Here is a 26,573-nt window from a genome sequence, read left to right as displayed (position 1 = left end):
AAATAAATAATAATTTTTAATTTCTATATAAATTCTTTGAAGTATAACATTTCCAGAGTAAGCAATGGCAGCAGTAAAAGAAGAGAAACAGAATGATTACGAAAAAGAGAATAGAAGTGGATTATATGCGATTAAAGGGAAAGCGTTCTCGTAATTCATTTTAATATCTATAAGTTTTCTTATCTTTCAGATAAATCTACTTTAATCTACGGAAAAACTTTAATTCTGTGATTGTTATAGAAAAGTTTGATTTCCTTCCTATTGCGATAGTTTTATATATCAGTTTTTGATTTTTTTCATTTCTAATCAGCATTTACTATTAGAGTCAATTTTATTACTAAATATTCTAGAAGCATAAATACATAGTATATGTATTTATATATACGTAAATGTATATTTATATAATTCAACATTAATTGCAAATTTCAACGTTAATTATACAAATTATGCAAATTATGAATTATCGATACGTGCTTTTCGTTTCTTAACAATGTTTTAAATTATATCTTCTATTATAATCACTATCATTGCTTATTTGACATTATTTATTTATTTATTTTTTTTATATCTTAGATTCTCATAAATTCTTCATATTTTTTCTTCGTTTTGTTATTCCTTTTAAATGGATTGTGTTATTTATTAGCGTAGAAATTATTCGAATGTCATACAAGTTTGTACAAAAAACAAAAAAGATAGAGAGAGAGAGAGAGAGAGAAAGAGACAATGTAAATAAAACACATGCTCAGAACTGAATACGATGACATATTTATATTTAAGGTATTTTACGTTTTAAATTCTTCACTTACATATTGACATTCAAAGATATCATATCAGATGACTATGAAGAAGTTATATAGATAATTATACTAATAGATGATAAAATTCTAATACAATATGTTCATGAGGAACGTTATTTTTGTGTTTTCCTTTTTTGTTTTAAAGAATACAATAATATAATATTTTCCAAGAAATTTAATAACGATTTCCTTTATATTTTTATTGGTATTACAAAAGATTAATTATAACTACAGAATTATTTGCGGAAACTACAATAATGATCGATTAATTATTATTATTTTACAATAATAGAAGAAAATAGATATATTTATGAACGTCAAAACTAATCAATTCAAATCAGTATTTTAAAGTATTTAAATAGTTAATCGATTAGTTAAATGTTCATTGAACGGAAAAATTTCAAATTCGACGAACTTTGACTTATGGGAGCCTTGACCATCTCCTGATACAAAATTTTCCATCATTTTAATTATATTATATCACAGTAACATAAATTTATTGTTTCATTTGCACGACAGACGGTATACGAATCTTTCATATAAAATAATTCATTTGGTCATCTTTCCTTTGTTCTTTTTTTTTTTTTTTTTTTTTTTTTTTTTTTTGATGAAAAATCCTAAGTACAATACAAAAGAAAAATTGACTTTCGATAATGAAAATCATGGGATGTCGAAAATAAAAGAAAATTTCATTCAAAGCAAATTATAAAAGTATTCAAAATTCTGAAGATATTTAAAAATGGACTTTTGTATCGTTAACGTAAAAATATTTTACAAAGTATTTTCCGATCAAGGTTTATAATTTTTGTTTTATATCTCGTAATCAAATTTTTCGCTATAAATACGACAATGTTGATTAAAAGAAGAACAATCGTTCTATATGTCTTTCTTATATTTCTTTATTCAATTTCTGGATTAAATATCTCGATATCTTTATAGATAAAGTCGTAGCTTCTTTTGTACTTACTTTTTTTATTTGATAAATCAGTGAAGAAGAGTTCAACGGGATTTTAAAAAAGAACCGAACAAAGATATTTACTTGTTTTAAACTTCACGAAACATTTCGTCTTTGTTTTCTTTTTTTTTCTTTTTCTTTAGAAAGAATACGTAGGTGGACATTTTTTGTCTACTTGTCCTGGTATAGTTGATCGATAACTGTTTGGACAATTATAGAATGTATAGTATGGTTTCTCGAGATAAAGATAGTCGAGCTTGACCCTTTCTATATTTTATCCATTTCCAAAAAAAGACGCATCCACAAAGAGAACGAATTTAAAAACTGGAAGATCTATTTTCAGATCTATCACTAGACTATTCGTTCCAACTTTAAGTTATTTTATTCAAGTGAGAAGAAAGCACATGTTTCTCGAACACGTGCGACTGACTGACATGTTTACATATGAAGTTACCCAATTTATTGAACATTACGATTTATCCCGTGGAACGAAATTAGGTTCTTGGAGTTAATTAGTTAGCACAAAAGATGAAAGTTTTTCTATAGTTCAATTTAATTTTAATCTTTTAATAAATGTTGTATATGTATTTCAAAAATCATATTCAAGAACGATTAATCTTGGCATTTATTAATCCTTTGCACTCTGGATATCAACTCTGACATTATGACATTATTTTTATTTAATAAAACATGGAAAAAGAAATAGCTTTATTAAATATCCACGGTAATATTCATATACGGACATATTCATATAATTGAATATAATTACTAATTTAAATTATTAGTATAGAATTAAGTGAAATTTTACTAATCAAATATGGTCACTCATGATTAAAAAGTTTGACATTATTCGGAAACGTCATGTTTCTTCTGTATATGCCTTACGATTAACTCTTGTTATTTTTTATTTTTTATAATAATAATTCCAAATCTTCTTAGCAAGCATAATTATTTTTTAGCCTATTCGAGAATGAGTTGAAAAATAGAAACAACAGTAATGAATATGTAACAAAATAATATTTTTACACGTAGAACAAAACTGTTTTCAAAATTATTATATATATCAAATTTATTTAAAAGCAATAATTTTTATACATTTTACTTTAATTTTGATTTCCATTAAGTGTTACAAGTATTTCAAAAATCACGTTTGACAATGATCAATATTAATATTTTCAAATGTTCGATTTATTTTGCAGTTGCCAATAAAAGGAGAAATAATAAAAATCGACAAAAAAAGTTAACCAATCCTTAACTGTATCTTTTGGGGAATTTCGTTCTAATTTATGTCGAAACTGAACTTTTTCCTACTTCGTTCTAGTTTCTCAGTTTTAATTAGTTTACTAAGAAGGGATAGTTCGCAAGAAACTAAATGCTTTCTTTGTTGTTTGCCCTTTCGATACTTGCTTTCAGTTGAAAGTTTTCAACAAAAGGGTTCTTTATATATTATATTTTCTAGCATTCTATTATATCTTCGTCTTCAAATTTTATAAAATAAAAATCTCTCTCTCTCTCTCTCTCTTTCTCTCTCTCTCTCTTTCTCTCTCTCTCTATATATATATATGTATATTAGGTCGAATCATAAATAACTGCTATTTTATTGTAATGAATTCTTTACTTATAACCGTTTGTACATACCGTTGTATATATATAATAAATTTCTACTTATTTACATACCTCAATTATAAATCAATCTAATAGCCATGCAAAATGATAGATTAAGACATTATTTTATAAACTAAAACATTATTTATGTATTTGAAATTTCATTCCTATTATAAATTTCTTCTCATTATAAAATACAGTTTTATAAAAATATCATAATTATTGGTTTGATTCATAAATAAATGTCATTTTATTGTAAACTCATGTATTATAATGCCATTTAATTATAAATCAATTCAATATTTCTCTCTCTCTCTCTCTCTCTCTCTCTCTCTCTCTCTCTCTCTCTCTATCCTAAAGATATATTATTTTTATCTTCAATCTGTCTACTTAAATCCATATATACATATATGTAAATACCGCGTATCATAGCCGTCTCAATGCATAACATCCAATCTACAAGATGTCAATTTATTTTAGCCAACACATTTACACAATACAATCTCCAAAGTTTCATTTTTTAACTGCAAAAAGGTCAAAAAATTGTTGAGATCCTTCCTGAAAATTTGCCAATAAATCAATTTCTCTCAAAGAAGGGCTCTCGTAAAAAAAATTCCCTTTTAAAGATCGAAGATCACAAAAAAAAAGTTCCCTCTCCTGTTTTGTGGGGAGTTATTGTAAACACAAAAAGAAAATAAAAAAGACAACAAATAAAATTAAAATTAAAAAATAAAAGAGACAACAATGGTAACGATGAAATTCAATTTATTTAGAATAAAGGAAAAGTCGATTCGTGAGGACGACGGCCTGAACGGATGGTCAGAGACGACGCAGAGAGTGCCGGCCGGTTTCTTCCTCTTCGCGGCTGTTTCGCATCGCAGTCGCGATTCGTGCGGCAACCGTGACGGCTCGTGTGCGATAAAATCGTCATATTTTTTCTCTCTTTCTCTTATTTCTACGCGTGTATCCCTTCGTGTGTACGAAATCAAATTGTAAAAAAGAAGAAGAAGAAGAAGAAGAAGAAGAAAAAAGAAGAAGAGGAAGAAGTAAATTCATTCAAATTTATTTTTTGAACTTTATCTTTTTTTATTTTTTATTCTGTTCGAGTATACTTTAAAATTGAAGAAATCTGTAGAGAAACAGATAAAAAAGAAAGAATAGAAAGAAAAACAAAAAATTATCCTTCATTTTCTCTCTTTATTTTTATTTTATTTTCGTATTGGTTGTTCTCTTAAATTTAAAGTGGAACAAAAGGAAGAAGAAGAAGAAGAAGAAGAAGAAGAAGAAGAAGAAGAAGAAGATAAAAATGTTTCGAATAGACTCATAGTCCTTTATGTTTTCCTTCTTTATTTTCATTTTCTCATTTAATTTTTTCGTGTGTTATTCAGGATTACGTGGGTATCAAAATCAATTCGAACACAAATAAGTTAAATTCTTTTTTTTTTTGTACCTATCCTACGTATATTTGACGATTACGTGTGTGCAAGATCAATTAAAAGGAAATAGAAGAAAAATAATAGAGGAGTCCTCTCAGTTTTTATATGATCTTAAACGATTAAATTCCATTTACTTTGCAGAAAAATTATGTTTGACTTCACAATTGAATAAAATAATGAGTGAAATTAAACGTTTCTCGTAATCTAGTTAAAATTTTCATAAGAAAGAAAAAAAAGAAAAAAGGGAAAAAGAAAGAAAGCGGAGAGAAAAAAACAATCAAAGAATGTTCTTGAAAGAGAAACCAGAAAGAAAAAGGAATTCGATTTGAATGGTATGATAGCCAATAGGAACGAGAGAAATAACAATGGAGAGTACTCTGTCAGCGAATTTAATAGAGCCAACGAGTTCGGTTTACTCGACGCTGAAAGAAAATGTTCTTCCGCAATTGAATTGTGAATCGTGTTATCATAATCATACGACTTCAACGATATTAACCGAAGAGAATTATTCGATGGTAGCTCGAAGGGATTCTTTGTACATAGTGATACCTGTCACGATAATCTATGCATCAATATTCATTACTGGTACGATCGGTAATATAAGTACATGTATAGTGATTGCACGCAACAAGTCAATGCACACAGCAACGAATTATTATCTCTTTAGTTTAGCCGTGTCGGACTTGTTGCTTCTAATATCGGGTTTACCTGCTGAAATTTATTTGGTATGGTGCAAGTATTCCTATATTTTTGGCGAAGGATTTTGTGTTATACGTGGCTTAGCCGCAGAAACATCGACAAATGCCTCGGTATTAACTATCACGGCATTCACCGTCGAAAGATACGTTGCTATTTGTCATCCATTTCTATCACAGACTATGTCAAAGTTATCACGCGCTGTTAAATTAATCCTCGTAATTTGGTTGGTTGCATTATCCTTCGCGTTACCTCAAGCCCTACAATTTGGTGTCGTTCGTCATGGATCAAAACAAGAGATAGTTATGTGTACGGTGAAACGAATTATAATAAAACATTCCTTCGAGATGTCGACTTTCCTCTTCTTTATCGTACCCATGAGCCTTATCACTGTTCTATATATTCTTATTGGTCTCAAGTTAAGAAAATCGAACATGATGAGGAGAAAACCTGGAAATGGAGAGTCACAAAGAAGCTGCAGGCATTATCCTGGGAAAAATTCCAGGAAAGTTCTTAAGATGCTCGGTAAGTCTTTCCTTTTGTTCATTTTATTTCTTGATTCGACTTTAATTTCTTAATTCTTTTATAACCAAAATAATTTTCTTTTTTCTCTTTAATAAAAATATATATCAAAATACAATAAAAATAATATGTATATATATATATATTTATTTATTTATAAATAATGTTAAACTTATAAGAGAATAAAATTGTATAACATTTATAGTATATAATAAATAGTTGCATCATAAATTTTACGTTATACAATTTATTATAGATGAACAAAAAGAATAATATAATTATACTATAAGTTTCACATATAATTAGCAAACTAACCTTTGAATATGACTAAAAAATTAATTTTTTAGTAAACAAATCAAATAAGATCTTTAAAAATGCATATAAATGTTTTGAAAGTTACATGACGTTATAAAGTGTTAATTTTGTTTTTAATCATGAAGCTAAATTTTCTACTTCTTGAATCTCATTCATATTTACGAAACACGGCTAATGATAAATACTATAGTAATATTGTGAAAAAAAGAATGAGAGAAAACGTCCCATTTTATTTTTGTAAGAATTTATTACCACAAAAAAATTTATAGACGTATTCTTATCATGATTCTTGCTTCATTACAAATGTTTTTAAATTGTCTCAACTCAATTCAATTGAATTATTCAATTCGATCATTTTCATATTATCAAAGTTTGTTTCCATCCGCATATTTCTATTTATTTTATTTTTTTTTTTTTTATAATATATATAGCTATCGATAAAAATAGATAAAAGATGTATTTGTAAATTATATATCAATAAACTCGCACTCGTTTTTTCCTTTTTTTACATGTTTACATGTTTCGAAAGCAATAAATGAATTCGTCAATTGCTTTATAAGATTAGCTTGTCGTTTACTAAGGTCGAGAAGATAAGATTTCTCTCAGTTTCGTCAACAAAAATAAAACTTAATATCCAATGTTTTTTAAGCTCGATTCGAAATGCTAACATGAATCTATCAAAATAAATTTAAGTTATTCAAAGCCTATGATTCTTTCTCTCTCTCTCTCTCTCTCTCTCTCTCTCTCTCTCTCTCTCTCTCTCTTTCTCGTTCTTTCTTTCTCTCTACACGATTATAATAACATGTGGAATGCTGTTGAAATCATCAATGACCAGAAATCAATCTTGAGAACTTTATTTAAAACGTTTAAGAAATTTTCTATTTTTACTGAGTTTCCGACAACACTAAACATATCTATATTTCTTAAGAAGAGTAATATGTGATATAAAAAGTATAATAACGAGTTATCTTGCATCTTTTATTTAGAAAAACTTTTGACAATTATTAGATATCTATCGATCTCAGTGTTAACGTATTAATTTCGTCATCATTGGTTTCAATTGAAAAAAAAGAAATTTGAGATTCGACTTATCGAAAATGGGTATTTAATGAGAATTTGAAACCTAATTCGCCTATGGACGATAAATTTTCTCCTTAAAAATCCATTTTGACGTCATCTTGCTTGAATTTGCTTTGAATTGTTCGTACGTATATACATAAATATATAAATTTACTTGTTCTTTTGTTATTTGTTTTAATTAACATATAAATCATTTTAATTAAATTAATTACGGTCAGATTCCAAATCGACCGTTTAGTCTATCTCCAATTTGCACCTGATCAAATTAAATTGTCATATCAATGTGTGCAATGTTCATGATTTACGTGTTACGTATATTATTTTTGTGTTATATCGATACCGTTTGAGTAATACTCAAGTTCATTTCGATATATCGAGACGAATTATTTCTATGGCTTGGTCGTCCATTTAATACCTTGAGATTTCATTTCCTTCAAGGAATCCAATCAATTACGTAACATTCGAAACAAATTCACATTTTGTTGTAATAATAATGTCGACATAACCGGAATTTACTCATTGCTAGATCATCGATCGATGTTTTCGAAGTTACGAAACGGGCGGACAAAATGAAAATAAACTTATGGGAATTTGGAGTAAACCGGAAAAGGAAGAGAGATATTTATACACTTTTTGTCTCTCTCTCTCTTTCTTTTTCTTTTTTTCTTTCTCTCTTCCTTTCAAATATGCAAGTAAATGTAATACGGAAATATTTCTTACCAATTTTCCAGTAAAAAAATCTGTGAAAAATAACATACTTAACAAAAAAAATGTGTCAATTTAGTATAACAACAAATAATTTATGTATATATATATATATATATATATATATATATATATATATATACATACATACATAAATATATATATATATACATACATACATAAATACAAACTATTTTTAAATATATCACGTATTTCGATTATTTTCGCGTGGGAAAAAAAGAACAACATCGTAGTTAAAGAAAGAACAGAAGAAAGAAAGTAAGAATTTAAATATAAAAATGTAAAACAAGTTTCAGGAATTTCAGATTTTTTTTTTTTAAATGAATTATAAATGAACATATTTTTTTATTTTTTTATCCTGTACTATGAACAATCATTGAATGCATTTATAATACATGGAAATTTGAATATTCGATCTTCTTATTGTAATTTTTTTTTTCTTTTTTATATTGCTTTTATCTTTCTTACATTTCTAATTAAATAATTAATCTATTGGAATTTGAAAAATTTATTAAATGAAAAGTCATTTTTTTTAGAAGATTAATGTGATGGTCAAAGGTCAAGGATGAAGGGTCAAAGATCGTTGTGTTCTTCTTCATAAAAAATAATTACACGCGTGCATAAAGGACAACGGTCTCACTGCTATAGATTTGATTGATTAAATTATTGATTCGGTTATATGCTCGTTGTCAAAGCGAATAAGATAGAGATAGATAAAGAGTTAAATGGTTTCACCTCTTCCACTTTTGCCCTTATACATGTAATAGGATTCAATTGTGAGCAAAGTTTTATACATAGTTATATTAGACATATATATATATGTGTGTGTGTGTGTGTGTGTGTGTGTGTGTGCAAAAGTATCTAACGACAAAAGAATTTGTTTGACCCATTAATGGGCTCACAATATTGATCGATTTACTCTTACAACTTGACATTTCTACGGATGAAAATACAAGAATTAAATGTATAAGATTCTTTTTCTAAATTAACCTATTTCTTTACCCTATGACGAGTTTATATTAATCTATCAACATGATTTCATTCGATTACATGACGTAATCATTTAAACTAATCATCCTTACATCGCTGTTCATGTGCAATATTATAAGAAATCTAAGGATATGATAATTAAGATTTATTTGAAACGTATTTTAATATCGTCGAAAAAATATTTGGTAATATTTCTTGACAACCAAATATTATTAACTACTATTGATATTTGTCGAAATGAATTTCTTAAGATAAATCCTCAATATTCTTTTTCTTTCTATTTTTATTAATGTCTTCGTTGAGACATATTAATATGGATATTTTTCATATATGATTTAAAGCATGATATTTTAGAAATTTTTTAAAATTCAAAATTATAGTTATGGAGAACTCAAAACTTATAATTTGTGGATGTATTAAAGATTGATCAAATACAGTTGACAGAATACAATATTAGTATATGTTGAATATATAATATATGTTGAAATTTCACAAGCATGTTTAAGGGTTAACCCTATTATTATAGGGAGGGGGAAGAATGGTCTCTAAAAAAGATTAATATGGTCTTTCCTTTCTGAAGAAAAATTCCGAATGTTGTTTTTGTTTCATTAATGTTTTTACATTGGTACCCCTAGTAGCTTTAGTCGATGAAGCGTAAATATGTACACCGAAGAGTAAATATTCTATGGAATGGTCGACATCGATCGGTCAAAGTTTCTTAACATGATCGCGATCTCTTACGATTAATAATTACCACGTCATGAAGAGAAAAAGAAAAAAAATAACAAGAAGTATTATATTCGATGGCGTCAAATGACGGACGAAGACGCATCGATATTGATTTCTAATTCTTACAAATAACTTCCTCCGTTCTGTTTTTTGATAAGAGAATATTCTAGTCGATCTAAAAGTTATGAAAAAGAGTTATAGATATATTATGATAATTAAAACGCACACTGTAATAATATTTTGTTCATTAAAAATATTTTTTCGGTAAGTTTTATATTTAATTTTTAGAAAACTCCTTTACATTCTTAGTAATATGATGAAGAGTAAAAAATAAGTGAATATAATAAATTTATGGGAGCGCATAATTTTTATTTTTAATTCCATGCACTGAGTTTGTTAATAAATAATGTCAAAATTTTCAATATTTTATATCTAAAAATATAAAAACGATATAATAAAGTATATCATATACAAATAATACATACACACATATAATAGTATAGTATTGGCTTGATTGAAAAACTAATGCTAGAATTTTCAGTAAAAAATACTATTGATATTTAATATTTTAGATAAGATTAATTTAATATATAAAAAATTAAGTTAAATATATAAAATATCGATAATTCCAATATTACTTATTGATCAATTCATAATTAAAATATGTAATATATATTTTTACAATAGAAAAGAAATATAACTTGACAAATAAACAATTCACGGTAGAGAAAATTAAATTCAACAATTTCTAATCTTATCACGAAATTTCAAATAATCGTCAAACATCGTCTTACCTTAAATTTTGCAATTCAAATTTATTTTCTTGTTCTCCCTGTAAACAGGGCATTCATATGAGTCAAAAAACTCAAAGAAAGGCTTCGTTGACAAAGGATAAGGGGAGAAAAAAATGTCGACGATAGAAAACGAAAAGAAAAAAAAGAAGAAAGAGAAATGTCGATCCTTTGATATTAGAGTTCTTATACGTACGTGGGTTAGGCCTACGGACGACGACCCAAAAAAAAAAAAAGAAAAGAAAAGAAAGTAACGTTTTATCTGGAACAATCCATCTCGACATTTTTTTTCTAATGTCGCTTAAAAAGGACACTTTTATTTGTACGATTTCCATTGAACTATTTTTCATTCAGTCTATTCTTTTTTTATATTTTATAATCTCTCTTTTATTTCAATGGAATTATATAAAACTGTTTTTTTTTCTTATACATTTAATATATGCTAAATTAAAGTTAGATTGGAATAAGTTATATCAATGGTTCATACTGTATAATCTTTTTTTTTACAAACTATTATACGAACAAATTTGTTTTTTCTTTTTAACAGATTAAGAAAAAATTTAATTATATAGGTTTAAAACAATTGTTTTTTTTTTAGAATTTCAATACTGATTAAAGAAGATTAAAACTGTCTTTCTAGAATATTAACCCGTTAAATGGAGAAAACGAATTAATCAATTATGAAAATTTCAAATGCTTTTATGATTAAAAAAAGGAAAAAAATAAATCATTTGTTTTTTACTCTTACTAAAAAAGTTTACTTATCGATTCTTTTTATAATTGAATAATTCGCCAAAAATTTCCGTCTTCTTTCATAACATTTTATTTTTAATCAAAATAAATTTCGTACATTTATATTCATCGATCATTTCTCTACTGAATAGATTAATGTATTTATAAAGAAAGATATAATCACTGTTATCAAAAAAAAAGGACAATAGAAATATTTTTTTCATTGCAAAAGTAATTATATAGTTGTATGTAACAAAAAAATTAACGACCACGAAATCGATAAATGCGTCAAAGATCTCATTCATTTTTTTAATATATATGTATGCTAACAAATCCGTGATATTTAATTGTTTTATGATAAGGAAAAAAAATCGTCTTAGTAATTACTGAAAAAAATGAATGGCAATATCATGAATTTTATTTTATTTATCTTTTTCATTTTCTCTTTTATTGTTGTTTTTTTTTTAATTTATTTCTCGTCCGATTCGAACGTCCAAGAACAATTTCAAATAAATTAATTTTATTTATTGGGAAAAACAAATTAAAAAGAAAAAAGAAGAATAAAAAAAGAAAAAAGAAAATATAGAAAATCGAGACTTTCATTTTTCTTTAATTTTAACGTCATTATTTGTTTGAAAAGTCTGGCTCTCTTTTCTTCCATTTTCTCGGTCGATGATAATATCATTATGTTTCAATATTTATATTTAATATTTACATTTAACATATGTAAAATAGTATAATAAAAGTTGATGTTTTTCGTTACTAAATAAATGAAACATTTTCATTGTGTATTATTATCAAGTAGAAGTAGAGTATTATTTTTTATTTTTTATATCATGTTTATATATGAATGCTTTTATTAAATAGTAAAAAAAGTTCAATAATTACAAAATCATTGTTACATCTTGAATGATTATGAAGGTAATCAAAAGAACATTTTTCAATTTATAATAAATTACATATTCAAAAAACTATATGATTTAAATATCTGATAAATTATTATTAACTATAAATGATGTAAGACAAAATGTAATTTATTAAATGTTTGCGGAATGTCATAATACAAGTGGCGTTTATGGCAATGATATACTAAATGAAAACTCTAAAAATATAAATTTTCCAGATAATACTGACAATGATAACAGCGGTGGTAGTGAAATCATCCTCGTGAGATACGACAAATACTGCGTATACTTGGCAGTATATACTCTCGTTTTATACAAAAAAATATATAGGAGTACAGTTGAAAAAATTCTCTATTAAAATCATAAACTCAAAAATATTATGTTATTTGAATATTTAAATATCAATCGAAACAAATATTTATCTCAAATTATAAGATAAACATTTCCAAGATAGTAAAAAGAACAATTTTATAAATAATAAAATATAAATAATATATATCAAAAAATAATATATATATATATATATATATATATATATATATAATTTTTAATAATAAACTATATAATATATAACTTACTAATAATACTATATAATATTTTATTGAAAAAGTATCAATATCTTAATTCATTAATATCATTTATATGTACTAAAGATCTAATTTTAATCAATAGAAAATAATTATTATCGAAAATTTTTTTCATAATTTCCCATTTAATTAAACGCTAACATTTCAATCGAGCAACGTGAGAATTTTTTTGAAAGAAATTTTTGAATTCTACAGATTATTATATACATATTCATCAAATATCTATATGTTAATACCTATGTAATATCGAATATGTAATATCGAATAATCTGTAGGTTTGGTACATAATATTCAGCGAATCATCGAATTCGCGTTAAAAGGAATTTACGTGTAAATAATCGATGCATTTTTTTTTCTTTCCTTATCACATTTCGAACTTGTTGAGAAACATTAAAGTTTTGCTGTTAAGAAATTTCTATTTAGTGTGCCTAGTTAATTAGCATTAACGGGAAGGCGTTATTGTTTTAATTAGCTTACCATTATAATTACGCCGAGGCGTTACTCGCAACGATTTAACTTGACAAAACATTACAACTTGTAATATATTTTTTTTTTTACCTGGGATTAGTCGATTCCTGTTTTTCATATGTTATGAATATTTTTAATAAATATTTATATTAATATATAATTTATATGTGTATAAATATTTTATATATATTTATTTGTATGTTTATATATAATGTTTATGAATTCTCTCCCTCTCTCTTTCCCTTTATCTCTCTCTCTCTCTCTCTCTCTCTCTCTCTCTCTTTCTGTCTGTCTGTATCTCTTTTTATCTCTCGAAAAATATAGAGTTGATAGTTAAAAGTGTCAGGATAAATAGGGAAAATGTCGTAAATCTTATCGGAATTCAATCAGTAAACGCAAATGTGTTCAAGTGGAATCTCTTTGTTTCTTACTTTATTTTTCTTATGCATTTTTTTCTACATTTTCTCTAAATAAAAACATTAAACGCTATCATAGTTATTGTTGCGTAAAATGGAAATGGGAAAAGCAGTTCTAATTTTTTCAATACAGATATTCTTTTAAAAATATAAACAGATATTCTTACATATTACGTAAATATAATTCGAAACGCCGATTTGCGTAACTTGTTATATCTATCTAGTTATGAGAATGGATTTAAATAATGTAATTCAATAGAATTGGTTTATTATAAGGTCTGTGACAATGAATGGCCGATGCAAAAAAAAAGGGATGGAAATCAAACTTTTTCATACCTAGTAGCAAGATAACGACGATTTTGAAGCTTTTTAGGGATCAATGAATTCTGAAACTCTCCTGAAGGAGATGAGCGAATAATTTTTTTACGTTTTTAATATTTTTTACTCTATGATTATCAAAAGAAAAGTAACAAAGAGAGAAAAAAAGAAAATGAAATAGAAAGAGAGAGAGAGAGAGAGAGAGAGAGAGAGAGAGAGAGAGAGAGAGAGAAATCAAAAATGTATAGTAAAGAGTCACGATTTATTAATTTGTTATTTGTATTGAATTATTTATAATGATATGTAAAATTTATAATTCGTTTAATTTTATTCACGATTTTTTATACAATGTCTGGGCGAATATCGTGACAAATGAGGTGATTTCTTATGAAAAAAATAAGATGAAAATAAAAAATATAATTTTTTTCTCCAAGGTTTACTTTTTAATAAAATCTATTACGTGAACATTTAGTTTTAGCTAATTGTATGTAAAATATGATTTATCATGCAACATGCATATTATATATTTTTAAATATAAAATACTCTGTCTTTGTTCTTACAACTCTCCTTCGAAAAATAATCATATTATTCTGCACAAAGTCCTTGCTAGTATACTTTAGCGTTAGTATATAAAATTCTTTTTTTTTTTTTAAGAGAATGGAAAAAAAACCCGGTAATATTATGCGCATGTATATAGGAACACATATCTTAGAAGTTTTTGACGGCCGAGCTTTAGAATAAATTATATCATTTTGTTGAGTGAAGCAGCCGAAAACAGTAGTTGGCGACAAAAAAATGTTATAACACGAATATAAATGATATAGATACAGCTCTTATCAAGTACATGGATATTCTAGTCACGAAGAATGCTCTGTCCTATAATTTCATTTTTTTCTTCTTCTTCTCTGTGTAACTTTTTCGTCAATCTTCGTTCACAAAAATCGCGAGATGACTGTTGTTGACCTTTCCTTTTTTACGCGCTGAAAATAATTTCTTGAATTTATCATGTAAAAAATAAAACTGTCTTCCATTTTTTAAATGTTTTACTGCATGATTTGTTAGGATCATTAACATTTTTTATTATTTAGAGTTATGAAATATATTGACAAAATTTGGCCATTAAAATCTGAGACACCCTGTATATAATTTGAGTTGACTAATAACTGGGTGAAATAGACGATAGAAAAAAATTGTAGAAAAAAATTTTATATTGGTTGTGAAGCTCTATCATCGTGTAGTGCGATTTGTTTTTTTAAATGGAACTCTACAATGTCTTTTTTTTTTGTATAAATTGATTTCGTGCCATTTAAAAAAAAAAGAAGTATTAAGGTACAATAGTGCAAAATGTTTAATTCGTGAGGTACTTTGAAAAAATATCTGGTGATTCACACAACTGTAACGAGCCATATCTTTTTTCTTTTTCCTTTTTTTTTTTTTTTTATTGACGTTAGAAAAATATTTGAAAGGAAAGAGATGAATGGTTCAAGTTAGATTACATATTCACGATTATATTTTTTTTCGCAAATGCATATACTATTATAAATTAAATAGTATTATGTACTCGTATTAGAGAGCATATAGTATATATAAATATAAAATATAAAATATAGTATATATAAATATAAATATAAAATATAAATATAAAATATAAAATATATATAGTATATATTTTAATTATATATTATATATTATATATTATATATATATTTTTTTTTTATATACTATATATAATACTTATATATATTTTTAAGAATTAATATTGCATATATTTTTTCCAACATTTATGTAATATAACACAATTAATGTGCATACATTTTTTCTTGAGCAATTGACGGTTCCACTTATTTATAAAAATGTTTTCAATCAAAAACATTTCAAAAATGTTTTCAATGAGAAACAATTCAAAAAAATAACCGTCCATATTTCGAGGAAAAGAAGCAGAAAAAAATTGAATTACTTGCAATATGCATAAATTCGATGATGTTAAATACTGATGTAAGAATATTGATATAGGGAGTATGGAGAATATGGATTAAAAAGAAAAAAAAAATCATAACAACGAACATCACGTTTTTTCCTTCGATCCATTTGAAAATAATCCCAATGTATATAAAATAATCTCAAATAATCTCAATTGAATTATTTTAACAATAAAAGCTCCGACGATCGATTCGAATCATGGTAGAAACAAATAGAACAAATAGAACACGAAAATCTTTCTTCCTCTTTCTCTCGATTCTATTATCCTGTCACAAGATACGTCGAAATCGCGACGAGTTTAAATTAAAACTTTAAATACGTACTTTATATACTGCGATTTTCATTTCGTTATTTTTTTTTTCTTTTTCCTTTCTTTCGAATCTGGATTTATTTCTCTACAATGTTACTTGCTTGTCGATGAAAACAATCTCATCTCAAAAAATTTGTGATTAAAAAAGAAGTAGATTTCATCTATATCCTATATTTGAAGTTATATTATTTTTTGTTAATAAATATTATTTACAACTTAATAAGAATTATTTGTTAATAAGAATTATTAACAACTTTAATAATTCTTTTATTACGTATAGAATATTATTTATTAATTTGTATAGTATTTGTTGTTGTTATTGAAGGAATTATAAGAACGTCATTATAAAAGTAATAAGAATATGTTACAAAAAGATGTTTAATAAATAAGTTATAAATTTTGTTATAGTTAATGAATCAATATTAATAAAATTGAATAAATCTAGTAGCTTATTAACATTAAATAAATTTATTAAGATCCAAATATATTATCCAAGAAGAATCGATTATTAATAACCATTGAAATAAAATAACATAATGTTATTAAATGGAAATTAATTAAAAACGTACAAACAAATAAAATCTTTGTTGAAAAATTCATTAATAAACAAATATTGATTTATTCGACAATATTGATTGTGATTAAAAATCGAGAGAAACTATCGGTTTAATTTTTATACAAAGATTCATCGAAAAAGTATTGAAAGATGTCCAATATTTCTATCCCATTATATTTCTATGTTAAAATATCGATGTATTATTTTTCATTAAATGACAATTAAAAGGAAAGAACAACAAATAGATTAATGTAATAAATAAAATAAAAAATAAAAAGTTCAATCTCGTATCGGTTGTAATCATAAAACTAGAACAAGTGGAATTAAACCGAGAGCTCGATTTCCATATCGGAAATGTGAGCATTGTTTGGAAAAGGAGGAGAGAGTGCAAAGGTGAGATAAGGTCAAAGGGAAGTTTAGCCTTGATTTGTCTGGTATTTGACTGGCCGGCGTAAAGGAATGAAAAAAGGGAAGAACGACCGTGGTAAGAATTTCTTATTAAATTCTCAAAATACGTTGACGGCAACGTTTATGAAAACAGCAATGAATAATTCGCGAATTACTCATCAAAACTCATAAAGTAAGTTGTAGTAGCTGCATCGCGATTATCGTGATGTTCTCCATGTTGTTGACTTCTTTATCCCGTTGTTGTTTTTCTTTTTCTTTGTTCGTATCAAAATACAAATTCACTTAAAAAATTTACTATTTTCCTATCTATTTTTACATTGATGATGATAATAAAATACTATATCATCGTCATTCAGAAAGTAGTTTAAGTCAACAATTTGATAAGATTTAATCTCTTATTTATTTTGTTACTTTTGATAATTGTTAATTTTCATTTTTTTTTTTTTTAATTTAAACTACTTTTACAATTACTAACTTCTATATTAATACTTCACAGATAAGATATATTCATTAGTAATGTGTCTTTGGCATTATTTCTATATTTAAATAGCTATGTAATTATATTTAACTATATTCAGACAATACAATTATATATTTCAAAAAAATTCGACAAAAAAATAATTAACTTGAAAAAACTGTGAAATACTTTTTTGTTAGAAATAAACAAGTTTTATACTTACCTTAACAATTTTCTTTGACGCTTGATACGTAATATTATTAATTTAATTTTGTTTACACATCGTTCTAATTTATTTGTGAAAAATCTTTCATTTACATCAATATCAATAGAATAACTTAAGAGATTTCATAATTCATTATAATTTCGTTGAGATGAATAACAATATGGAACTATGTTTTGAATTACACACTTGATTTATTGATCACACATAATCGAATATTCTCCACGAGTTAGTGATTTAATAGAATCGTTTGGAATTTAATATTAGAGAAGAAACTGAAATATTTTGTTTATTAATCCTTTGACATATAAAGACGTATGCCAAAGATGTCAGATATGTCGTATATCATTATAAACATTGACTTAACTACGTCTCTTAAACTACGAGAGTTTTACGTCAATTAAATTCATTTAAATACTGAATAATATTTTTTTTTAAAACACTGAGAGTTTCATTTTATTTGTATGTCAAATAATTAATAAATCGAAGGGCTCGACGTATGATATTTTCCCCTAAATTTCAAATAACAATTTCTTATTATAAAAATAAAAAAAATAAAAAAATAAAAAAGGAACCAAAAAGAAAAATTAATATTTATCTTCTCAAAAAGAAAATTGATATATATTTCATATGATTGTATCCTTTTGCATGATTTTAGTTGCGGTTGTCGTCGCATTCTTCATCTGCTGGGCGCCATTTCACGTTCAACGATTGATCGCCATTTATGGTACCAACAGCGAGGATCATTTCACATCTTACAGTAGATGGATAGAGTCTCTTTATCTATTGATGACCTACGTGTCTGGAGTCCTGTATTACGTCTCCACAACTATCAATCCGATTCTTTATAACATCATGTCGAATAAATTTCGAACGGCTTTCATGGTGAGTAAAAGAATCATCGTAAAATCGTTCATTGGTTTATTTCTTTTTTTCTTTCGCTAGCTATCTTGAATGATCGATCATATCAAATAAAATTGAATTGCTTTTCGTAATAATACTCAAAGTTACATAGTTACAAAGTTTTTAAGTTGCTCGACTGTTTTCCCAAATAGATTGTAATAAAAAATACGAAAGTACGAAGTAAGAGAAAAATGAATTGAACAAAGCAAGACAGAAAGAGAGAGAGAGAGAGAGAGAGAGAAAAAGAGAGGAGGGGGAGGAAATGTAGACGGTTCTTATATCGGCATACTTTTACATTAGAATAAAGTTTCTTTTACTTTAAGTTGGATGATGTATGGTTTAGGATTCTACGGGAATAAAAGTGATGTAAGTTGTTTCATGAAGATAAAGAAGTAAAAGGAAAGAAAAAAAAAAAAGCGCGATTTTATACACCGTTCCGATTGTTCAAATAAAACACAATAATCGTAATCAAATGGTTGTCGATATTTTTAACAATTTAATCTATCAAAATATTGTTTGTAATTTGAATGGATAACTTGTAAATTGGAATATCGAATTTACGGATATATTATATAAAGCCTGAGGAAAGTTCTGACAATAATCCGCACATATGATTTACATTCATTCATCTCTGACGGATCAATAAAACTTTTCTCTTGTTTTCTTTCAATAACTCCTATTCTATACATATATCGATAGAATTTTATGGTTTACACGCGATTTATGAAAACAATTTATGGAAATATATATACGTTATTTACCGAATGGAATTATTGGAAACTTTCTGTCTATATCGAAACTCAAATATGCGAATGTTGCGAAGAGGTATATAACGTACCAGAGATAAACTCGATTACATGGAACTTTAATTAAATATTGATCAATTCAGTATATGAGAAAGTTCGTTAAAAAATGTTCATTATTTTTTAACAATTCGATCAGATTATTAAATCTTGTCAGATTTTATTTTTCTTGAATTAGATATTATTATATTCTTCTATTAGAATTTCATTAGAATATAATATGATACATCGTAATATTATTTATCGCATTTCCAATAATTTCAAATAGATCTACGAGTCTTAAGAAAAATAAAATAATATAAAAATTTTGTTCTCCAACAGGAAACATTATCGAAGAGCTGCAGGATGTCTACTCTTAGACAAAATCAGCGTTTTTACTCGAATCTATCCCGTTCGCAACAAAGAACAATAGGTTCTAAGATAGCTACAACAGGAACAGGCATGGTGCAGGATAGTACCGAGTGTTCTGGAAATTCGGCACGGGATGATAGTCCACGTCGTTCTTTTCAATCATCGGCCATCTTAGAAAAGCCATTGGAACAAACAACGGAGTTGTACGTGAACGAGAAGACGAAACGAGGAACGAAAAATTCGAAAATGATTAGAATAGAAGAAAAATGTTCTTCTTCTGAGAATAAATCGAACGATGATCGATCTAATAGCGAACTTAAACGATCTGAATCAACGAGATATACAATTTTTAAGGTCACAAAAGTCGATGGTCCAGAAAACAAATGGCGACGTTTTTTTAAATGGCTGCCTGGTTTAAAATATTTAAAATTTACACGTCGAAGGTCAAATTATTCATTGTCACATGACGACAACGCATCGAATGTTCTCAATGATAATCACCAATGCGAATTTTCAATGACCTTGTGGAATATACGCGAGGGCAACGAGTAAGGATCGTAGAATGTAAATACGCGTTCAATAAAAATTCACGTTCATTTCCCGACTACAAATTCTCAATATGTATAGAACATTAATAATGAAACCCTGCAAATAAGTATCTCTATAATTTTGATCTCTAAAAGAAAATTTGAAAAAAATAATAAATTTCAATCGGTATAATGTCAATTTTAAATCTAATAATAATAATAATATAATTAAAATCACTGATAATAAATTAATCTTGCGAATGTTTCCTAAAGAAATTCTGTAAAAGCAAAAACTCTTGGAATGACAATTACTCGCTGTGATAGTTAGAAAATACGTGATAAAGATTTATCATTAGGTGTAGGAATATAATATAAAGATAAAAATGAAACAATATCTTATTGAGAAAATCATTAACGCTAACATTTGAGATATGATTTGTAATGAACTTTAGTTTCAATATTCAATAACTGCGTCATCGTTCCGAAGATTGAGCATTCTCGAACTATGAACACGATATCAAGTGCAACATCTATAATTTTTGGATAAAGGAGAGCAACCTGTACAAAATTATAATATATATATTTTTTTTTAATAGTTAAAGAAAGAAAATCGATCAGCTTTAAAGCACCTTTCGTATCTTTCTTTACGTTCGTTCTAATTTCTATATTCACATTTAAAGCTCAACATGGATATGTTATTATTTTTATAAATCATACATTATATTGTAAATGTATACACGTAGTATAACATTAGAGTACGAAGATTTTTCATAAATAATTTTTTTTTTCTTGTCAATAAAAATGATTTCTCTTTCTCTCTCTCTCTCTCTCTCTCTCTCTCTCTCTCTCTCTATCTCTATCTACCTATCTATCTATCTATCTATCTATCTATCTCTACCTATTTATCTATCTATCTCTTTCTACTGTTTTTATTCGTATATTGTAAATAATCATGAAAGAAAATAATTTTTATAAAATTAATGTCAACTAAGAATCTAAGGATATGTATAAAAATTAATATTTTTAATGTAAATATATAATCATACGTTTTAAAATGTTCTAGATTTCTGGCATTTTCCTTTCCTTCGTTGAATTTAATTTAGCGTGTGAAAAAAAAAAAGAAAGAAAAAAGAAAAAGAAGAAGAAAATTGTCTTTGATAATACACGGCTGAGGCAAAGAATACGTCAAGGAAAAAAGAATATTACGCTAACTAATTACGTTCTTTAACTAATTAACTAAATACGTCCATCATTTACCATCTTACAAACATTACACTATATAATGCTTAAGAACAAGTCGATTATATTGTACAAAGATTATAGTGTCATAGAAGAAAGAAAAAAAGAAGAAAACGAAAAAAAAGGAAAAATAAATCTCTATTCTTGTGATTAAAATGAAAAACTCTAACGTGTAATAATGAGCTTCGAGATTATTATTATTATTATTATTATTATTATTATTTTTTTTTTTTTTTTTTTTTTTTTTTTTTTTTATATATATAAGACTGAAAAAAAACAAAATTTATTTCGCGTGAAACTAAAAAAGATATAAAAATTCTTTTTATACGTGAATATTAAAAAAATTCATAACGAAAGGATAAATAAAGGCATGTTTAATAAATGAATAAAAGCATTATTCTTGTGGTACTCTTTCTCTATAGGTCATATATATGTATATATTCAATGACAATAAAGGTTCGAAACATTGTGACATATGTATAGGAGATTGTCGTACGATGCCTGATGGAGACAAACATCAAAAAGATTTTTTCTGAATTTATAATAGAAACGATCAAATCCAGGAACGTTATTATTTATTTATTTATTTATTTATTTTTTATTTTTTTTTTATTTTTTTTTTTTTTTTTTTTTGTATGAAATAATTCATTTCAATCAGGCACCGTTTACTTACTTAAAGCACTGGAGGTTACATATTGAACTTGTAAAAATACACTTAGTAAAATGAGTAACATTTACCTTTTAAGAAAACAATGATATATAGAGATTTGGAATTATTTTCTATGTTAAATACAACAAAGTTTGTTTATATATCAGAAATATAACGAAAGATACGAATATACGGTGATATTGAACGTGTACGAATTTAATTAAATGATTGTTTTATAGTAGATAAAGCACAAACGAAGCCTTTTCTTTGAACATTGTTATAGAAAACACGATAAAATAAAAAAAAAAAGACAAAAAGAAAAAAGAAAAGAAAGAAAAAAAAGAAAAGAAAAGAAAAAAGAAAATAAACAAAAAAAAAGTATTGATAAATTTGGTGTCATGTAATATCAAAGAAAAAGAATGTAATTTGCAAAATTCTATAAGTAAATGTACTATCAAATGTGATAATGTTTTCACATATTTAACCTGATTAAAATATGTCGTCTTAATATAATAATATCTTTTTTACGTATCGATTAACGAATACGTCACGTTCGACTAAATGCATATAAATACGAAATAACATTATACAATAAATTTATACACCCAAACGCGATGGTAATAGTATACATACATATATGTGTGTGTGCGTACAAAATAACGCATGCGCACACACCCATACGGGATTAAATTAATGATAAAAAAATTCTTATATATTAATAATATTAATAAGCGTACAGTTCAGTGAATTCATAAATATAGAAATATATATACATATACATATACATATACATATATATATATATATATGTACATATATATACATATGTGTATATATATATAGATCGCGCGAAAAATTTGGAATGATTATTTTTTTCACATCGATTAGAAATCGCATTTTGAAATTATTTTTACTTACGGTATATTTACGGTATACTTTCAAGACATTCCTTAATATGCTGCCAAGTTTGAAGACTCTGCAATTAGTGATAATGATAGTATTAAGTAATTGATATATAAATTTACAAATGAATATTATGAACTTTCTTTGATATATACATAACATTTTATACAAATAGAACTTTTACCTTTCTAGCTAGTTTAAATTGTAGAACACAGTAAGCTGCCAAAGTTTCTTTCAAATCGATGACCTTTTGATGTTGAAATCTATCTATATCTATCATAGCCTTGTTAGAAAAGGATCTGCACATATGTTTAATAATAATTATTTTATTGTATAAATTACGAATCATTAATTGATAAATGAAAATATATATATGTATATACTTTAAATCCTCATCGACTTGTTTAACGATATCATTCTGTTGTGTAATTCTATGCTCCAATCGAAGAATTTTTAACTCTCGTACTTCTTCAGTATCGACAGATCCAAATAGTCGGGACATTAATCCTGCTTTTCCTATATATTTTTCATGTATATTGTATTCATATATTCTCATAAGACACTAAAATATTGTATGCTCTAACAAATATATATTTACAATTTTATAAAATGTACCTTGTATCACTCTGTCTTTTTGTTCGCACGCAGCTATCAATGCATCCTGTGCTTCATCTCTAGCTACCTGTAAAGCTTCTCTTCGTCTAACAACAGCTTGTAAAGCTGAAGCTCCAAAGAGCCATTCCTTCAATTGATCCGCTATAAGTTCTTCTTCTTCAAGTGTTGTATCAATTGTAGCTGCTAATGAGTCCAAGTAATGTCCTGATTTCTAAGAAAATATGCTGTAATGCAGTGTGCTTACAATAATCTAATTATTTTTAATACATTTTCATATTGTAGGTGCATGACAGCATCTGTTTAAAAATTTTAAGAGCAATAAGATATCATAGATGTATATTAAATTATTATTACCTGTAAACCATCTCCCATTTCTTTCTCTATAGCGCTCCATTCACTAAACACACGGCCATAATTAGCATGTAATTTATATAAACTGTATTGTTTTTCCACAAGACGAGCTCGTACTCTAAGAAGATTGCAGAGATTGTTCTAAAAAAATATTACATACTCTTAGAATTATTATATTTGATGAATTTGTAATATTTGAACTCAATCAAAATTTACCTGAAGTTCAATTCCATAATTCTTTAATGTTTCAAATCTTTTATCTGGTTTTCTTAAACGAACAGCTACACTGAGAGCTTTTAACTTAGACTCTGCTAAACGTAAATAACCTACAAGATAAAAATAGATTATGCTTAACTACGTGACAAATATAAAAGTAATTTTAACAATAAAAGTAATTTGTTACTTACTTATCTCTTGAATATGTTCCCTCCAGCCTTCCTTTTGTTGTAGAAATCCCATGAAGTGTTCATTTTGAGAAAGTACAGGATGTGATGCTACTCTTAGCAAGAAATTCTATACATAATAAAAAAAGTAAGAAAATTTTATTAAGAAATAAAAAATAACAACATTAATTAGAATTATAAGTATTGTACCTCTAATCCTGCTCTTCGTCGATCTACAAAATCTGGATCAAAAGTATCTGTTGTAACTTTCTGCCATGCGTATAATACTCTTTTTTCTGGCAATGGTGGTAATACAATATACGGATATGCAATGTCTAAATATGTTCTTAATAATTCAAAATCAGTATAACGTCTCCATAATGAACTTGTGATGCTTAGAGCACCCTTGAAATCAAGATCTGTAACTCTATAAAATGTGTCCATCTTTTACTATAAACATATTTTATAATACATATGATTTCATTGTCAAAATAAATAACCTCATACATACTTAGTTTCAACAAGGTACACAGTATAGAATTCTCTTAAATTTAATGGTCCATTAGATCGCTTTTCAGCCTCAACTATTGAAATTTCCATATGATCCAATAAAGAATCCTAAAATAACAAAATTTCATATAAACAATTTATTCATTTGTATTATCCAATTAATTTTGTTCAATAGAAAATAAAATTATATAATTAAATTTTATAAAAATAAATCGAAAATATTTAATAATATACTTAAAAATTTAAAGTGTTTCACAATGAATATTTTTTAAAACACCATAGAATCCAAAAGAAGTGACTATCGACAAAATTGATATCGTATATATATATATACGATATATGATATATATATATACAATCAATAAACATAACACATTTATATTCTATGTGGAACGAAGGGTAATGAACGTATTGATTTTACACATAGATTTGTTGGAGTAAAATGTAACATGCACATATACATGTTAAAAATATATGTGTACCTCTTTTGATGCCTCCGAAGTGCTCATATTTGCATTCGCCTCGTTACAATAATTACCGTTTTGAAAAACGTCTTCCATGACTCCGAACGTGAAATTTAATGGTTCGGTAAGATTAAGGACTCGTCAAACAGCTTTCATATCACTCCGTTACAGACGCGTGATAGAGCGGGATATGAAGGGACACGTACGTGCAGGCTGACCAAATGTCAAACTTCAAGGAAGCCAAACTTGTGCAACATAAATCTTTAAACTGCAACTAGCTTGGTAATAGATGGTGCTGATATTATCGCCATATTGTAATCAAATTTCTACATGATAACTTGGTAGCATTCGATAATATTAAAAAGTTTTAATTAATAACAATGACATAAGAATTAAAAGTTTAATTGAAAATGAATTTTAGAAAATATTTATGAAATATTAAAAATAATATTGATAATAATTTAAACAAAATCTAAATATCGATTGTAGTTATTTTTAATGTATTAAATTTATTCACATTTAAAATGTCAGATGGCAGTACAGTCATGTAATTAATATTGACGTCTATACTTGATCGGTAAGTTATCTACGTATATGGTAAGTTTTGAATACTTTTCATAGATTATTAAAGTAGCGCCACTTTATCAGTAAAAACCAAATGTTCTCGGTGATTAAATCAGTAAGATTCTATAATATGTACAAATATTAAATTATTTAAAAAAAAATAATTATTTGGATTAGTATAAAATTATATTGACAATTTACTGAAAATAATGTTTTTAAAATTCACGTCGAAAGGATGATTTTTCAAAGTTAAAATAAAGTTAGATCCTTTTCTTTTCTACAATAATCGTATCAATTAATTACAACGA

At 26.1% G+C, this 26,573-nt stretch overlaps 2 protein-coding genes across 4 annotated transcripts; one reads left to right on the top strand and one right to left on the bottom strand.

Moving 5' to 3' along the window:
• The first annotated feature begins 4,252 nt into the window (after positions 1 to 4,252).
• On the top strand, positions 4,253 to 21,342 carry LOC118442920 (pyrokinin-1 receptor). Of its 2 annotated transcripts, XM_085656508.1 has the most exons (4): positions 4,253 to 4,403; positions 4,746 to 6,014; positions 18,662 to 18,888; positions 20,031 to 21,342. In XM_085656508.1, the coding sequence occupies exons 2-4, from the start codon at positions 5,159 to 5,161 to the stop codon at positions 20,610 to 20,612; spliced, it is 1,665 nt and encodes a 554-aa protein (XP_085512634.1). In that variant the 5' UTR covers positions 4,253 to 4,403; positions 4,746 to 5,158; the 3' UTR covers positions 20,613 to 21,342. The 2 variants fall into 2 exon arrangements, with proteins under 2 accessions (XP_085512634.1, XP_035725069.2); XM_035869176.2 differs by having other exon boundaries at positions 4,253 to 6,014.
• Positions 21,343 to 22,302: 960 nt separating this feature from the next.
• Positions 22,303 to 25,942, bottom strand: LOC118442921 (sorting nexin-4). Of its 2 annotated transcripts, none has more exons than XM_035869178.2 (10): positions 25,720 to 25,942; positions 25,239 to 25,345; positions 24,938 to 25,154; positions 24,752 to 24,857; positions 24,561 to 24,670; positions 24,348 to 24,485; positions 23,994 to 24,204; positions 23,762 to 23,894; positions 23,563 to 23,677; positions 22,303 to 23,451 (listed from the first exon to the last, which is right to left on the bottom strand). In XM_035869178.2, exons 1-10 carry the CDS (start codon positions 25,795 to 25,797, stop codon positions 23,401 to 23,403), a joined length of 1,266 nt encoding a protein of 421 aa, XP_035725071.1. In that variant the 5' UTR covers positions 25,798 to 25,942; the 3' UTR covers positions 22,303 to 23,400. The 2 variants fall into 2 exon arrangements, with proteins under 2 accessions (XP_035725071.1, XP_035725073.1); XM_035869180.2 differs by having other exon boundaries at positions 25,776 to 25,926.
• Positions 25,943 to 26,573: the final 631 nt, after the last annotated feature.

The sequence above is a fragment of the Vespa mandarinia genome, chromosome 4 (assembly GCF_050613455.1).
Source record: "Vespa mandarinia isolate Hongniang chromosome 4, ASM5061345v1, whole genome shotgun sequence".
NCBI lineage: Eukaryota > Metazoa > Arthropoda > Insecta > Hymenoptera > Vespidae > Vespa > Vespa mandarinia.
This window is presented reverse-complemented; position numbering and strand designations above follow the sequence as displayed.